Source organism: Lepidochelys olivacea, assembly GCF_965140295.1.
Source record: "Lepidochelys olivacea isolate rLepOli2 genome assembly, chromosome: 12".
Taxonomy (NCBI): Eukaryota; Metazoa; Chordata; order Testudines; family Cheloniidae; genus Lepidochelys; species Lepidochelys olivacea.
In genome coordinates this window covers 24,645,766-24,664,502 of record NC_140422.1, presented here as the reverse complement: position 1 = coordinate 24,664,502, position 18,737 = coordinate 24,645,766, and the positions used below count along the sequence as shown (strand labels likewise).

The following is an 18,737-nucleotide window of genomic DNA, read 5'->3' as shown; positions in this document are numbered from 1 at the left end:
AGGCAAAGAAGACACCGCAAAAGTCGGACAGAAATTATTTTGATGGTGTCTTGATAATGTTTTGAATATGTATCCTATTCTGTATTTTAAAAAGGTTACTCATGACTTTTATGTCCAATTTGTTGCAAAGCTGCTGTTCTTGCTGGTGGTTCAATTACAAAATTGTAAAACATTTTATTATGTTACTCAAAATTATCTTTAGATTTATACTTCCAAAACACATACTTGTGGAATCCATATCTTCCCTGCAAGGAAAAATCACTTTTCAAGGGAACCTAGTTTAATAGACCTAAAATACTTGCTTTTCCTCTTTCTATAGCTAACATTAAATTTATAATCTGCTAGAGCAGAAACGGCTTTAGACTTTTTGAGTACATGGTTTCCTTAAAATTAAAGTATGTGCTTTTGAAGTCTAATTTGGCAGAACAGACAGGCGTGTTAGTAATCTTTTATTAACTAACATCTGCAAGGTATAGGACAACAGACAAGTTTCCTGTTGGACTATGAATTTAAAAGAACTATTTGTAACTGGACAAACGGCAATTGCTTTCTCTCACTGACTGGAATAAAATGGGGATTTACAACTGTTTGCTAGATACAATTTTTGGGGAATATTATTGTTTCATACTTTTGTTGTTAAGTTTATACCATAGCTTTATCTACTGTGAATTCTGTTAAGTATGATCAGGATTTCAAATGTTGTCACTATACAAAATGTCAGCTAATCTTGTACGTACTGTAGGTCAGTACTTTATACTCTTAGTTTCTTGGAAGTTGCAATATAGAAATTGATATAACTGGTTAAAATTAAGTACTTATGTACTTGGGTTGGGGCCTTAATCTTTATGATAAAAGAGCCATTTAGGACCTTGGCCCAGTTAAGCTACTTTTATGAAGGAAACATATTATGATGTGTCAAAATATAGAGAATCATATACAGATTAACAGAACCAAGTCTCAGAGTAGCAGCCGTGTTAGTCTGTATCTGCAAAAAGAAAAGGAGGACTTGTGGCACCTTAGAGACTAACAAATCAAGCCTATTAGGCATGCAAAATGAGAAAATAAGAGAAAAACACAAAACCAAATTATCTTCAATTATAGAGCTAGAAAAAAGAAACATCTATTTCCACAATTGACTAAAATCACCAGTCGCGATAATTGTAAGTTTTAAGATACTATATGAAAATCTATGCTCTTAAATAATCACTAATATATAGCTTTTTTTTTTTTTCTATAATCCTCACCGGATATACCAGTTAATTATTGTTCTTGGTCCTGGTGTGGGAATTTTGGGTAGACTAGATCTGTCCCAATGTTGAACCAGTACTATGATTATATCTGATTATGCCTTATGTTAAAGGCCACATCTCGACTGAGAGAAAGAGGCTGTGATGGGTGTTTGGCTGGAATTGAGGTTCAGCAACTCTTCTGCTCACAAAGTGTGGCAATCCCTGAGCATCAGCTAAAAGAACTGAACATGAAAATTAACAGTGCTTTGCAGGTTAGTTACCTTAATTTTATTTTTTCCACATGTCTACTACAGTCAAGAGGTATGGGGTTGAAGCGGGGAAGGAATGTGTTATACAAAAACATGTAGTTCAATCAGCTGAGAAAGGGTTGTGACTTTGCAGTATTGTCTATAGAAGATTGTGGATGTGTTGTGAAATATGACAGTGTAAATTCATATATATATACACACACACACACTTTTGTATCACTTGTTGATTATGGCTAACTTGTATCTTAAATCATTTTGTAATATCAGGCATATAAAATCGCTTTGGAGAGTTTAGGCCATTGTGAATATGCAATGAAGGCTGGCTTCCACTTGAATCCAAAAGCTATTGAAGCAAGTTTGCAGGTAAGAGCCACTACTCTTTTTTCCTCCTGAAAATGAATGGTAAAGAATAGTAGTAATTCCTTAAATTTTGGTCTTGTTATTAGCTTTTTATTTATTGTCTCCCTTTCTTGCTCATTGATCTACATTTTGTCTTCAAGGGCTGCTGTTGTGAAGCTGAAGCCCAACAAACAGGAAGGAGACAGACTCCACCTCAGCCAATTCAGTGTGAACTCCCCACTGTACCTGTTCAGATAGGATCTCATTTTCTAAAAGGAATATCCTTTAATGAGTCTGCAGCAGAAAACCTGAAGCTGAAAACGGTAATAACCCTAAATCTAACCTCTTGTAAAAATTCAATATTAAATATTCAGTATTATATTACAATTTTAAAACCAATCATGCCAAATGAATTCAAAAGGTATTCTTAGAACTAGTGGGAAAATGGATTTCTAAATTTGGGAGGAAGGTAAGGTGGGAGTATCATCCAAAAATTATTTGGATATCTTTATCAGCATTTTCACTTTTTCAAGGTAAACTTAGCTCCCTGTTCCTGGAAACGTTAAAAATGGCTTGTGTTTTGAACTATTATTTACAGTGTCTCATAAGTAGTTCTCTTTTGTATTCTGATTATTATACTAATTTCCATAATTCAATTTATGCAGGTGCATTTTATAACTTAGACTCTTTACAGGTAGCAAATGCTTCAGTTAAGATTGAGAAAGCTTTTATAGTTAACACTACTGTGTGTATTTAATTTCCTTGAATGAATCCTTCAGACAAATCAAAATGACAAGATAAGGACATTTGCGAACATTTTATTTTGTGTTTGTAACCTCAAAATATACATGCAGTATTAAATTTTTTTCAGATGTATGTTACTCTGTTTTGAGTAGTGTGTGTAACAGGCTTTTGTGACTTGCAGCACACAATGCTACAACTGATCAAAGAAGCTGGTTGCCATAATGGACTTACACCCCGGGATGACTCTCCTGTTACTGAAGTACTAAATCAGGTTTGCCCTTCTACTTGGCGGGGAGCCTGCAAGACTGCTGTACAGTTATTATTTGGCCAAGCTGGATTGGTAAGTAACTATGGCTGATAGGGACAGATCAGCAGTAAACAAAATATTTTTAAAGCTATATTTGGACAAGAATACCTCTTCTCTTAAAGTAAAACTGAGATCATTTGGGCTGATAGAACAAGATGCTGAGCAATTTGGAGGACTGGGACCATTGTCCTCAGACCATCAGTTTACAAGTTCACAAAATTAAGTACATGACTTAGTAAAATATGAAAAGTATTAAAAGCTCTGTAATTACAGTTAACAATTTGACCAATAATTTAACAATCAAAACACTTACATAAAACTACACTAAAGTTTCTCTTACAGATGTTAAAACATTATTACAACACTCTGGAAATTGGTTCACAGTTTCTTACAATGGGCTCCCCCGTTTCCAGTGTTAGAGAGAACTTTCTGGTAGACAAGATGGATTTTAGCAGACCATAGATTCAGAAGTATTAATTGTAGTTGAAAACTTAACACTCTAACATAAAGAATATTTTGAACATTGACTAATTTTACAAAAAGAAAAGCACTAGAAGTTTTAAAATCAAATAGGAAGCTGCAGCTTTTACAACCTGATGTAGATTAGGACACAGGAAATGCAGCTCCCATTTTAATGCATGGTAAAATCAGGGGACTACCACATTTTTAAAAAAAAAATTGTATTCTGCAACAACTTTTGGAATTTGGAAGAGGCTTGCTGGAGGATTCTCTGCTCCTGGAAGTCTTTAAACCACGATTTGAGGACTTCAATAGCTCAGACATAGGTGAGAGGTTTTTTGCAGGAGTGGGTGGGTGAGATTCTGTGGCCTGCGTTGTACAGGAGGTTGGACTAGATGATCATAATGGTCCCTTCTGACCTTGATATCTATGAAACTTTGAAAATACTGTTTTTCACAACTGATGTGGGAGCTGGATTTCCTGGTTACTTGCCAGGAGGAGGTCCTCCTCTTCGAATATCAGTAAAATGGCAATTCCAATGGAGACACTTGCACTATTCATCAGTAAGGTATATTTAGGAACTGTTCGGGTATTGTTTTAAGATACGTATGTTTTCTTAAGTAAACATTTTTATCTATGGTATAACTAATCACTGCAGTATTTTTATTTAATAAAATGCACTTCCGTTTATTCATGATAAGTGTTTCTTTTGAGCTATTGTGAATTTTCAATCTACTGGGCAAGTAAAATGGGAGCAGATTTCCTTTAACAACAATGCAGCAGGAAGTATGTGTGTGGTATGTGTTTTAAAAGTGCGTAAGAGTTTCTGTCACCTTCTTTTTAAGCCAGCACTTCGTACAGAATCAAACTTTGGTCTAACTGTTGGATTATGTACTATCAATAGTCTTTTACTTTGTGTGCAACCTGAAGATAGAATGATCAAGAATTAGTGGTTGATTTTAATCTTTGATAAAAAAAAAATGCATTTTGCTACATATCTTGTATGGTCAGCTCCTGCAAGTGAAGTAGCTGATTTATATGTGGCTTTGACTTACCTCCAGTCTTAGTTTATGAAAGCATTTCTTCTAATACTGTTGAGTTGATAATATCTACAGAAATAGTGAAGCTTCATTTGTCATGCTTTTCTTTTTGAACATCACTTACTTTGGTATTATAAGCATCGCATTAAATAACTTCTACATCTTCTAAGATATTCTCCCTTGTTCGTATCTTAACTCAAGAGACTATCATCATAACTGTGACATGTAAAATGATATTGACTCTAACCATGTTATTCTGCTTTCTCTGCTGCTAATATGGCAGCAGCTGTTCTGCTACTATCAGTCCCCTAATTGCTGGTAGGAACCTCTGTGGCACAGGAGGGTAGCCTTTTAGGGGTAGAGGAAGAGGAAGGTGTTCGGTGGTAGTACAGTAAGATTGTTGGTCTCATTCTGATTAGGTGTTTTTGAGGAAGAAATATTTTTAAAACGTTAAATACAAGAGGGGTTGGATCAGGGCAGAGCTGTTCTCAGAAGGGGGATAGGTGGTTTCTTCACCTGGAGTGGGAGGCTCAATAGCAGTGGGGCGTGAGAAAACACAGAGGGCAGGGCAGCCCTGCTGGCCATTGAAATGCTGCTATCATGAGAGTTCCATGCTGGCAGCCGGGAGAGTTGTTGGCATAGAACTCCTTTGATTATAGTGCAAGCCAAAATGAAATTGCCACTTTAGGAATAACTTGGGTAAAATCATGAATAACTCCATTTGCTGCTGGCATCAATTATCTAATAGCAGAGGCCTTTTATATTCAGAGGCACTAAGAAGATGCATAAATAACAGTCAACAGTGTGTGATCTTTCACTCTGCTAAGCCTCATCTTCTTATACTCCTGTCTTACTCGTGGTTTGTCATTCCTTTTTGTTCCCCCCCTCCCCCCAAATTACACTGTAATCTCTTCAGAATAGGGATTTGCCATTTTTGTCTGTAGACTGCTTTGCACACCTGTGGTGCTTTGTAAAAATAATTCTGCAAAATTAAATTACATTTGCGTACAATTTTATGTAATGACGACAAATTCTAATCTTTTCCTTTTAAAGCATTCTCTGGGTGGGGTGAGGGAGGAAACACCTGTAAAACAAGAACAATAGATGTCTGATGAACAGGAAGCCATTTCCTAAGTAACCACCAGGCTGGGTGTGAGAAACATGTGTTCACTGTATTTTGAATTTATTTTGTTCAGAAGTCGGATAAACGAATGAGGAGTAGAAATAGTACGCCCTTCATGTTACTGTTTTTAGAAACTAATGCATCTGTATTGGCTGAGATTTATGAGTTAACTTGCTACCTAAATGCCAAATAAAACATTATAGAACAGTCTCATGAAGATTTAGTTTACTCTATGCCGCACATATTTTGGCTATGCATCTTGTTAGAAAAAGATTAGAAAGTGAAATGGAGCAGTTACTCTAGGTATTCAGTATTTGTCTTACTTTGTAGATTAAGAACCTGATCTTCAGATTTAAGTCAACTAAAGTTGTGACTACTCAACACTTATGAAAATCATATTCTAAATTTTCAAAATTACATTCAAATGTTCTGACGTTCACCAAGGTTTATTCTGCTACGCTTGGTTGAACTTAGCCCATTGTGCTTGATAATTCAAGGGTCTTTGCATATGCACTGGTACGCTCCAGCTCTGCTTTGTGCTGCTCCAGTAATGCAAAGCAACTGGAAACCCAATTTGACTGACCAGGCCTGCTGTATTGTAAAGATACTAACATTGATTTTTATTGTTAACATAAGGGTATGTCTATACTTAAACTACTACAGCAGCACAGCTGCAGCGCACCAGCTGCACTGTGTAGCGCTTCAGTGTAGACATTATCTGTGCCAACGGGAGGGGTTCCCCATTGGCATAGGTAATAATCCACCTCCCTAAGAGGAAAAGGGAAAAATCAAAAGATAGGAGCACAGCACTACCTTTCCTAAAGAATCATCTCCTGCATTTGTTTACAAATGAGCACTGGCTGATTTGTTTGTGGCATTGCCTGACCTCCAGTCTCTTATCAAAACATTTATGTTAGTACTGTTGAGTTGACACTTTTGTAGTAATGTTGAAGTTACATTTTGTGAATGCTTTTCTATGCGATTTGTCATGCACTTTGGTATTAAGAGTCATATTTAATGACACCCGTTTTTTTAAATAGCACTAGCGCATGGATTTAAGATGTTTTCTTTTTAATGTGTCAGGAAAAAATCACAACTATGACTTTTCTTAATTGGATATCATATAATGTAGGGATAAAATGAAACTAATTATAATAAAGGTATTTTTGTACTAGCATTTCTCCCTGCTATTAGCATCGTGTTCCTGTAACAGCAACATCCTAGCTTCTAGTAATTTCTAAACCCAAGATATCGTAACCTTGGCCAAATGTTGAGAATTTTTCTTCATGTTTGTAAGTTGGGTCTGAGTGAAGCAAGATTTGCTCCTGAATTACACACATCTAAGTTACAGATGGCATCTGTCCTTTGAATACTAGGAATAAATCATTCATAAATCTTTCATTTCTTATCCTATCATACATATCTACGGGTGTGGCATAAATCAGTAGATCTTCAGAATAAAATTCAAGTTTCATAAATACTTCGAAACCTAAACAAAGTAATAGAATGGCATTGTTGTTTAAAAAAAAAAAAGGTGTATAGAAGCTTGTACATAGGGCGAACGCTAATCATAATGGCCTCTTTTTTTTAAAAAAAAAAGTGTGCTCAGAGACTGTTTACAAGTAGGGATGAATGGACTGAGGCAAATATCCAGGGGAAACGAATGCAGTCATGTGCTCAGTGATGGAACACCTAAAGGGTGGGTAATGGCAGTGCAGTTATGCGTGCTGCAATTTTAGGAGGTTTGACACCATAGGAAAGAACATAGGATCTCAACAGTCTTCAGGCCCCTCCATTTCAAATGCTTCACCTGACACATTTCTCCATCACCATTAGTGATGCCTGCCTACCAGATAATAGCAGAACCAGGTGGAAGGTGACTGCAGACGCACCACTAAAATCCCTTAAGGCTTCTCTGCCCTGGAGGACTTTTCCATTTCAAAGTTAAATGGTACAGCTTATCTGTTAGTCACGGACATGAGGTCTGATGGTGACTCAAACGTTGCTGGGAGTCTCAGCACAACCAAAATAAACTATTATAAATGACCAAAATGGCCTGTGGATGAAGACTGGACCTCAAATGAAAACATGAATCAAATGTGGAACCTTCTCAAAATATCATTATTTAGGTTTATGCGAACCCATCCTTCTCAGTCAGTTTCCCTAATAAGGGAAGGTTCAAGACAGAATGGTAATTTCCAAACCCTCCAGCTTCAGAAACGATGTCTTATGGAGGGAGACCCAAACTCAACAAATTGGATGGTCATTTCCCTCTTCTTACTAAGGAAGGCATTAATAATGACACACAATTCAGGATGGGCAGAGGCAGGGACTGTGTATGTAGGATCTTAGAACCCAGAAAACTGTGGAATTTCAAGTTAATCTAGAGTTGCAGACTAAAATAACATTCATCTCTTTCACCTCAGGCATCCCAATTAAGTATCAGTTTTGTACAAAAGAGTTCACCAAAAAGATGCTTTTGGGGCTATTGAGGTAGTGGCTTGGGAGACTTAGAATTCCTTGCCTCCAAATGTGATGGCCATTGTGGTGCCTGTTGAAGTGCACTAGCTGATACTGCATGCGGTGATGCATAACAACAGAATGTAGCTGAGGATAAAATTATATCACTGCTGTTTTATTTATATGCTTGATTTGAGAAATTATCCTACTTTTGCTGTCTTGATACATTAAAATGGAAATCAAATTGCAATTATATTTTGCTGCAGTTCTGTGTGTGTTGCCAGTTTTCATTACCTTTTGAACTTCAGGTGGTAAAACAACTTAACCATATTCTTAAAAGAACTAAATATTGTTACTTTATTTGCTTAGGTGGTTGTGGACACAGCGCAGATTGAAAATAAAGAAGCATACGCTCCTCAGATTAGTTTAGAAGGATCCAGAATTGTGGTGCAAGTCCCATCAACTTGGTAAATAAATATTGTATTTCAGATAACACTAGTAGGCATGATTTTATTTTTTATATAGGAAAACCCATGATGTGATATCATTGAATGTTACTCCCAGTTCTAGCATCTGCCTCATCAGACTTCTCCAATCTGGAACTGAGGTGTGGTGCTTCTGCTGTAGGATTGACTGAAAGGTGTGCCTAGAATTTCTTGGCATGTTCTCTGTTAGCTGCTAGTATTTGCGCTGTTTCTTCAGGAGGCAATAGAATGGAGACAATGCTGTTAGACTAGAATACTGAAGAGTTTTTTTTAAAAGAAGAAAGGATGGTAATAGTTAAACAGGCGAAAGAAAAGGCAAACAAATCCTTCCCTATTATACTCACTCTTCTGTGGCAGACCTTCAGTGTATGAAGTGCTAAGTCACCTCTCTTTTTCTGAGGTGGCATATCTCTCTCTGGAAGTCTGGGAGGTGAGAGGACCTCCTCAAGTATCTTGGTGGCAGGTGTGGGACTCTGGTACCTCATTGAACCTTTCCAGAAGGTTGGTGTGGGGTCTTCAGTAGTGTAGACTATGGAGCTAAATGAATTCATTTTTCTAATTGCCAGGTTTGACCAAGTATTGTCATCCTTTTGAAACAGCAAGCACATTTTCAGATCTCTTTTATTGCAGCGCCTCCAGTAATATGGACTACTTCAGTTTATGGTAGGTGATGAGTCTGAGCCTTTAGTGGAGACCGCCTGCAACTAATAGTATATATGGCATTTCCTCAAGTGTAAATGGCCTAGTCACTTTCCGCAGAGAAAGGTGAATTCTTCTTTAATTCCTCCAGATTATAAACTGGCACTCTGGGTATTTTCTGTCATTGGAATACTGTTTAAATTGCTCTATTTTTTGAAAACAACTAAAAAGAAAATGAAGACTACTTGAACCACAACTGAAAATCTTTGGAGGAGCTCCCCATACTGACAAACAGTAATAGAGCACTGTCTATTCACTATGTGATAGAGGTGCTATTTAAGTAGTTGATCAAATCCAGATGTTAGTGTATCACATTTTAGACAATCACATAAATCCTGTTGGCTCCCTGTCGGACAAAATACTCATGGGAGATCAGACTCTAGAAATGGACTGCTCACTGGGTATGGGCAATGGTTGCTTCTCTTTTCTGGTTAAAGGCAATTGTTATTTCTAAAGACTCTTTGATTAAGTAGTTGGTTGGAATTCTTCGTGGATCAATTAACTATTTCCTTGTGTACCTTTATGGTGCTTGATTCCTCCAAGTGAAAGAGAGAATTCTCTGATTCCAGGTCTGGTGCAAATACCTTGGATTTAATGAAGTTGGTAGCTGCCTTTCTCCATGTCGTGGCTCAGGTTTCTGACCACCTACTTGTAGAATGTTCCGCTTAATGGTAGCAAGACAAGCCCATTAATTTTCAGGTCACCTAGTACATCTGAAGTGTAACTGTTTATTCCTTACCTCTAAGGGTTGCAAGTATATTTAGGGAGGTCTTAGAGCATGATGTTAAGTATTCCAGACCATAAAGAGTCTTTGCATCCTCACTAAAAGTCTGGCCCCTAGATCTGTTCAACATCCCAATTGTACTTCTAGGGCAGTGCAAATTATATTTTCTCCTCCACAAAAGGTTCATTTTAGGTACCAAAGTAACCATTCCTTTATCATATCTACAGGTAATAGGAGAGGCTTTTCTGAAACTAAATCTAGTAGATTGAGTTTAATTGCTCTTCCTGGCGGGCATCTGATAAAGGGCTCATCCCTGACTGGAGCTCACTAGGCAGATATAAGGCTGTTAGTTTCCTGATCTCACTTGGAGAGGTACTACATAAAATTCTTTAATCTTTTTTCCCTACAAAATTTTGTCCCCTAATTACTATCAAAAAGAAGCAATGTTCTCCACTGGTGTCCCATTTCAAGTGACAACAGTTCTGATTTTGGTTCTATGGCTGGAGAAATAACTAGGTTTTGGCAATTCTTGCTTTGGTGGCTCAGTGAAATCTTTGTTAGTAAGTTAGTAGACTTGGAGTCAGTGGGGGTAATCATTCAGCTATCAGTTCCAGGAATTCCTAGTATCAGTGGATCTTCAGTTATTTTATGATACGTTAGTGTTAACAACAATATCTAGGGCTTGCCCTGAGCTACATCTGACGTATAAGGCCCTACTTTTTGAACTAGCGAATGCTCTGTAGCTCTTCCCTAAAATGAAAGATAGACCCAGTGCATCAGTTATTCCTACCTCTTGATCTGGGCCTCAGGGGTGCCATTTGGGGTGGGTGGCACATTCCCCTTCCCCTCCCCGCAAGCTTTGTACCACATTTTGCAGCTGGAGGGAAGATGCTGTCCTTCCTTCCTTTCCCTGCTCTGGAGCCGCTGGGCTGCCTCTGTTTCCTGCCATGGAACTGCCACTGTCCGAGCTGCTTGGGACTGGGAGCCTGCCTCCTGATCTGCTGCACAGAGCCAGGTGGGGCTGATCTCGGGGTGTCCCCTCCCTCCTCCCATTGTGTGCCTGTGCAGGGAAAGCCCTCCTGCCCCCTGGATCTGCCCCCTGTGGCAACTAGGGACTGAGTGCATGGCTGGCCACCGCAGCAGCAGCTTCCCCTTGGACACAGCCCCTCCCTGCACCCTAAGCAATATCCCTCCCAGCACACAGCCCCTAGCTATCCCCCTGCCTGCACCCTGAGCAGTTTTCAAACCTTTTTAGATGAGCTCCTTCCTTTGAGTTATTTTTGGTTGTGGCCCCCACCCCATTATCTTAAAAAACAAACAAAAAAAAACACAACAAAACCCAACCAAACAAAAACAAACAAATAACAAACCAAGAACAAATATAAAGTTTTTAGGTGCCTAAGTAGCCTCTGGAATCATGGTTAAAGTTGCCCCCTCCCCATCGGAAATGATGCCCTTGCTGGGCCTACCTGTTGTTCTGACTAACTGAAGGGATAATCAACTTGATATCGATCTCTTCAATTAAGATTAGTAATGGAGCTGGATAGAAGTTCCGTATCTCACACTCAGAATTGAGACCAGCTGTTTGTTCAGAAACAACATAAAGAAAGTGAGAATTAATACCTAGCCTGATTTGCATTGCAAATCCTTTCTGTCATTGCCCTGGTAACTTGTCAGGGAGGGCATGCATGTGATGGGTCTCTGTGTCTGGATGTAGTTTCATGGGTTTAACTGCAGAAAACTAGAAAACAAGGTGTACTCTGATACAAAACAAGGTGTGCCTCTCAAATAATCTAGAGTCATTTAGCACGACAGAATTGAGTCCTGACTTCTATGGCGGCTGAGCAGGTTACATCTCTTAACCAGAGGTCTACAGGAACTGTATCAGGTATGAAACGTCACCAGCCCCTTAAACTGGAGGCTTTTGAGGGATATCAGATGGCACAAGGCAAACAGTACATAATGAAAAACAATGTGCACTGTATTCTGTAACTGAGAGCCATAAGACTTGCCATGCATTGTGTTCTGCTCAAGCAGCTGTGGTATGAACAAACTCCTCTTCAGGCATCTATGAAAAAACAGGATGGAAACTAATAAACCAAACATGGAAATCACTTCATCTGTAAGCTTTTAACTTTCTAGGAGGTTGAGCTGAGAGCTGTCTTTCCTCATATGCCAACCAAAACACCGGTCAAATACTGCAAGCCTTACAAGAGACTCAAAATGCTTTCTTTTTCAGGTAGAACAGAGGTTACGTTTTCATCTTTCTTGATGCACAGATACAGTGCTGTTGTGGTCTGTAGCAGCCCTCTGTGGATAATCCCCTTCTAATGCCATGATATACTTAAGCATGGACCTGTTACTGATTCTGATCTAATGACTGAGTGACTTGGAAGGGTGAATGTAACTCAGAAATGGCTAGTTGGGAAGTTCTGTACTCTTAAATTGCCCAATTTTCATTCCTTTTGCAATGTCTGGAAAAAATGTGCTGGCTGTCCTCAATAAGAATACATCTCTCCACACCTGTTCCTGAGCTTGTATTTTATTTTTTTCCATTAGGAGCTGAATAGAGGTCTCTTGCTGTAACTTTTGTTAGGGTTCAAGCATCTGCCCTGAGTAGTCTCCATGGCAGAACTGAAGAGTTTTCATGAGGGTCATCCATTGATAATCATGGATAATTTTATATTTTAAAGTTGTCTCTCCAGATCTCCAGTTAAACTCACCCTTCCCTGCAAAATGGCTGAGGACTTAGCTAATGAGTTTACTGTGTAAACCCCCTCAGAAGCCTGTAAGTCAGTTTCCTTATTTTATTTGTCTATTAATATAGTCTTTTTTAAAAATTGCCATAATCTCTGCTGGGAGATGGAACTTTCAGGAGAGAGCAACTATTTTTGCACACGTGTGCGTGAATTAACTTTTCACCCTATTCGGCAACCTGCTTCCATTTGGGCCAAAAAGTAGTTCTTTCCCAGACCTGCATTAGAGAACGCTTGCCATTAAAGATATGAAAAGCTTTTTTTTTTTTTTTTAATGGGGCGGGGGGTGAGTTTTGTCTTTTCAGAGTGTAGTAAAGTACTTGGGGAGCTTCTAGAATCACTTTTTCCAAGTGATTTAATCTTTCTTGCACCGGCTGAACATGGAGTGCCTGTCCTTTTTCACTCATGTCAGGCTGGCCAAACCTCTTCCAGACTGAAATTGCAGAAGCTTCAGGAGAAGACACTGAGGTAGCCACTTGTTTTGTGTAAGCATTTCAAGTTGGGCACTTTTTGCTTCTGTGGACGCCATTTCCATTGTACTCAAAGCAATTTGTTCTTGATATTCTTGTCTTTTTATTAGGGATGTGGGATTGCTATAGAGATCCTATCTGTTCCAGAGTGGTGGACCATAGAATTCAGAGAGAGGATATTTTTACTGTTAGTAATGGTTCTGCTTCTCAAGTCTACCAGGGCTGAATGACCCATGTGAGAAGGTTATGTCATATGTGCCTAGTGCAGAGACTTCTGTTATACTATAAATTATTTCAGCACTGAACATTGCCTTACTGGTACAAGTAGCTTTTTTGGGGAGATAACAGGCAGGTCTGAAAGGAGAGATACTGAGAATTCTGAGTCCTTATTTGGTTTCTGCTGCCTGTCATTCTTACAGCATGAGTGCAACCCATCCATTCCAGTTTGTGAATTTCATCATCAGTACTTGGTAGCAATTCTCTGTTCTTACCCAAAAGCAGAGTGATTTTGGTTGCTCGTGTTAAATGGTGGTAGCTAAGCTATCTATGAACAATAACTGATTTGTTTCACAAATGCATAACCAAGTTTTAGCATAATTAAGTGGCATTTTGTTGCTTTTATTAAACATTTATGATTGGAATAGTCCAAGAATAGCTTTTTAAAAAATTCAATATTTTTAGGTGTCTGAAGGAAGATCCAGCAACAATGTCTTTACTGCAGAGGAGTCTGGATCCAGAGAAGACTTTGGGACTGGTAGATGTGCTCTATACTGCTGTGTTTGACATAAACAGGTGGAAGGAAGGAAGGTACATCTCACATTTTCCTTATGCTCTACTTTTCTAGTTTAAAAGAAGTCAGTTATTTGGAGGTCTGTAAGATGACTCAATACAATATTGCAAAAATTGTTAGTGTCTGTTCATGGGGGGAGGAAGGCAGAGAATTGGGGCATATATCAGACAGTAAGAAGTTTGCAAAGCTTAGGTAGCCTGGAGGTAGATGAAAAAGTGGAACAAAAATTACCTTCCTGCAGTCTGCTGGCCTATTGGAAAGACATGGGTGTGCCTGTCAGATTTTTGAGCCTTATTAAAATACAGTTTAAAAAAAATGAATACCCCAAAACGTCAAGTCAACCAGACTAATCAATACCAATGTAGCTGTTTAGCTAACATCACTCTGTCAAATAAGAAAATAATTTATTAGTCTGATTGACGTTAACCAAGATTTGTCTGAAGAGCTCTATTTTTTGTTTCCCCCATCCATTACCCAGTTATTCAGTTTCCCAAAAATACACAGACTGAAAGTGTAGACTTGTTAAGACATAGTTTTGTATTAGGCTAATATATTGGTTGGCTTGAAAGAGATGTTTTTTGTTGAAACAGGGAGCAAGCTTTGCCATGTATTCAGATTCAGTTACAGCGTGAGATCTGTGACTTCGGGAATCAAGTTGACATGCCGTCTGGAAATGGAAGCAAGTCATCGGGAGGCCTGCAAAAGACTTTCTCAAAACTGACTTCACGGTTCACAAAGAAAACTTCCTGCACCAGTTCAAGCAACAGTGGAAGTTACTCTATCCCCAGTACGCCTTCCAAAAATGTCTTCATAGGTAACAACGCAGAGGAGAAAACTAAAATGCCCAGTAACATAGACACACGGTTACAAAGTATTTTGAACATTGGTAATTTCCCTAGGACTATAGATCCATTACAGTCAACTCAAAGCACAAGTAACCAAATAGTCAATGGATTTCTTGTTGAAAGGTGTGATAATTTCTTCAAAGCAGATGATGGCAAGGATGATAAAGGTATGAATTTACCAACTGACCAGGAAATGCAGGAGGTTATAGATTTCTTGTCTGGTTTTAATATGGGCAAATCCCAGCAGACTTCTCCATTGGTGAAAAGAAGGAACTCTGTTGCATCTTCTACAGCAACAGAACAAAAATCGGGAGCAGTGCAACAGCAACCACAGTCTATGTCTCACACATCTCTGCACCCTTCTCAACAAGGGTTGTCACAGCAACAGCAGTCACAAAAGCAGCAGCAGCAGCAGCAAATGCAGTATTATCAACATCTTCTCCAACCATTTGGAGCGCAGCAACAGCGTGTATCCAGCAAATGGGTGAATAATTCTTCACAGCAGTCGGCACAAGCCATTGGGACTGGATTGTCTCATATTAGTCAGTGGAACAATCCTGGCTTCTCAGATCTGAGCTCTGATTTGTATAGCTTGGGTCTTGTGAGCAGCTATATGGACAGTATGGTGTCTGAGATGTTAGGACAAAAACCACAAGGACCTAGAAACAACACATGGCCGAACCGTGACCAGAATGATGGAGTCTTTGGGATGTTGGGAGAAATTCTGCCTTTTGATCCTGCAGGTGTGTATCTTTTTTTCTTTGAATAATTACATTTTATTTATACTTTTTACAAAGTAAAGAATCTTGTTAAATGTTGGTAGTAATGATAACAGTGTTTTTCATCCGTGGATCCCAAGTGTTTTACAGGGGTCAGTGGGCATTAACATGTGTGCACTTTTATTTTTAACAGTTGAGCAAATTGAGGTACAAAGAGGTTTTAAGGCCCAGATTTTTAAAGCTATTTAGTGCTGCACTCAGGGTCACAACATCTAACTGATTTAGGAGCCTAAATCTAATTTTCAAAAGGGATTTACGCACTTCGTTTAATTCCATCTACTGACAATGGAATTTAGGCTCGAGATATAAGCTCCTAAATCAATTACGCGTTGTGATCCTGAGCGCAGCAACGCCTAAATAGGCCCGGATTTTTAAAGCTAAGTGACACCCTGCAAGTCATTGGCAAAGATGAGAATAAAACCTCAGTTTCTAGCCCTAATTTCAAGGGTTTCTGAAACTTTTTCATAACATGGACCACATCACAATACAGAAAAGGATCCTTCACAATTATCTTCGTACTCACAACCCATCTAACATCAAAAAGTTTCTGCTGTGCAGAAATTATGCAGTTATTAAAACTGCTTGGAGATGCATTAGTTGTACTGGCAGAGGAGTCTCTTCCCCTTTGCCCCCAACCGTGACATTGTCTCTCAATTCATATGCACCTGAGGGCTGTAGAGACGTTTTAACAACCAACTCACTTGTCTCCTACTTGTATGTGGCTACTTTGTTCACTCATCTAGCTTTACTGCTTACGGTCAGGCCTACCTGTTGTGGTTACTACAAAGGCAGTCAGCACCGTTTGTTAAATTCTAAAAGGGTAGTGCTCTGACTAGGTTTATTAATGGTAAGAAGAAGAGAAAATATTCAGAGTGTACGATAAGTATTTCTTTTAGTACTAAAATGAGAGGAGAAGTTACTATTTCTGCCCAGGGACCTTTTTGTTTATAAACAAAACAAAACAAAAAAAAAACCCAACCAAATTTGGGGTCCCAGTTACAGGCATGCTGTCAAGGTAAAATTGACCCAGAATTTAGATTTCAGGTTTAAAAAAAAAAAAAAAAACTTGTCCAGTGGAAATGTTCCAATGAACTTTAAAACAAAACCCACCATATGTAATTTAAACCCCTCTATAGCATTTGCATTACTGGACTGAGAACATGAATGCAAAACAAACCTTACTTTTTTCTTCCGTGCTGAAAGGAATGTGGCAAATAATTAAACAGAGTGAATATTTTAATTCACTTTTTAATAAATTGTTACATAGGTAAGGAGATGGTTTTATATGTGACTTGGCCTTTAAAAAACATAATGTAATAAATGACCTTTTTTAAAACGGAAAAATCAGCTCCTCCTTCACTTGAGTGCCATATTCTGAGCATAGTGGTAGGAATCCGTAACTCAGGCTTTGGTTAATACAGTAAGTAAAGGAGAAACTAATTTCTGAAATTGTTTTAAAATAATGTGCTTAGAACTTAATGTGCTTAGAGCTTAATGTGATATAGCTAGATTTTAGTATATTTTGACCCAGTCCCACATGACATTCTCATAAACTAGGGAAATGTGGTCTAGATGAAATTACTATAAGGCGGATGCTCAGCTGGTTGAAAGACCATAGTCAGAGTAGTTATCAATGGTTCACTGTCCAGCTGGAAGGACATATCTAGTGGGGTCCCACAGAAGTCTGTTGTGGGTCTGGTACTAGGCAATGTATTCATTAATGACTTGGATAATGGAATGGAGAGTATGCTTATAAAATTTGTAGATGACAATGCAAGCACTTTGTTGCAAAAAAGGCTAATATTTTAGGATATATTAACAGGAGTGGCATATGTAAGACACAGGAGGTAATTGTTCTGCTCTACTCAGCACTGGTGAGGCCTCAGCTGGAGTATTGTGTCCAGTTTTGGGTACCACATTTTAAGAAAGATGTGGATAAATTGGAGAGAGTTCAGGGGAGAGCAGTAAAATGATAAAAGGTTTAGAAAACCTGACCTATGAGGAAGGGTTTAAAAAAAAGTGAGTTTGTTTAATCTTGAGAAAAGAAGACTGAGGAGGGACTGATAAGTCTTTGAATACATTAAGGGCTGTTCTAAAGGGGATAGTGATCAATTGTTCTCCATATCCACTGAGAGTAGGACAAGAAATAATCAACTTAATTTGCACCAATGGAGATTTAGGTTAGATATTAGGAAAAACTTTCTAACTAAGAATAATTAAGCCCTGGAATAGGCTTCCAAGGGAGGTTGTGGAATCCCTTGCAACTCCCACACAATTCCTTTTTGGGTCAGGACCCCTACAATTACAACACTGTTAAATTTCAGATTTAAAGGGCTGAAATCATGAAATTTACGATTTTAAAAACCCTACGACCGTGAAATTGAACAAAATGGAATGGTAGGGCCCTGACTATATTCCATAAGGATAAGGGGTTTTTTGCATCTACATCCCAAATCCCATTCCCCCTCCCTCCCTCCCCCCCATGTGGTGAAAGCTCATTCCACTAGAGCACAAGCAATGACTACAGCATCACTTTAAAAGGTCCCACTCCTTGATATCTGTGAAGCGGCCACATGGGGCTCCATTCACACATTTGTGAGACATTATGTCCTGGTGCAGGATTCCTCTGTTGATGCCTCATTTGGGTGGTGGTCTTCCACTTAGCTTTGCCTTCAACATCCTCATACCCTCCTTCTACTTAAGTACTACTTGTCAGTCACTCACAATGGAATACAATAGGGACCATCACTCGAAGAAGGGGAAGTTACTGACCTGTAACTGGAGGTTCTTCTGGATGTGTGGTTCCTTTCTCTATTCCACTGTCTGCCCTCTTTCCCCTCTGCTTCAAATCTTATCTGATTTGCAGTAGAGAAGGAACTGGAGAGATGGTCCCACAGCAACGGCCTTTATCCCCTCAGACAGAGGCACAAGGTGAGCCAGGGCGCATGTGCAGACCAGTGGACGCTATTTTCAAATGCTCTGGCTCTGGGTGCATGGTGCACATGCATAACCCACAGTGGAATACAGATAGGGACCGCATATTGAGGAACCTCCAGTTACAGGTCAGTAACTTCCCCTTTCCCCTTATTCAGCATATGGAGATACTGTGTACCTCTTTGTCAATTCATAACCTTTTTCAGTTATCTAGTTATTTAGTACTATATATTGCTTCACAGAGAGTTATCAACTGTGTTGACTGGTATTCATTGTTAAGGTTTT

At 38.8% G+C, this 18,737-nt stretch overlaps 1 protein-coding gene across 2 annotated transcripts in view; it reads left to right on the top strand.

Annotated features, from left to right (window-relative positions):
* GARRE1 (granule associated Rac and RHOG effector 1) overlaps positions 1-18,737 on the top strand; it is a 105,678-nt gene that overhangs the window by 75,414 nt on the left and 11,527 nt on the right. For both annotated transcript variants that reach the window (XM_084644902.1, XM_084644903.1), the window contains 7 exons: positions 1,361-1,501; positions 1,766-1,861; positions 1,999-2,160; positions 2,763-2,921; positions 8,340-8,437; positions 13,786-13,911; positions 14,485-15,482. In XM_084644902.1, the coding sequence (XP_084501028.1) occupies positions 1,361-1,501; positions 1,766-1,861; positions 1,999-2,160; positions 2,763-2,921; positions 8,340-8,437; positions 13,786-13,911; positions 14,485-15,482 (1,780 nt within the window). The remainder of the gene's footprint in view (positions 1-1,360; positions 1,502-1,765; positions 1,862-1,998; positions 2,161-2,762; positions 2,922-8,339; positions 8,438-13,785; positions 13,912-14,484; positions 15,483-18,737) is intronic.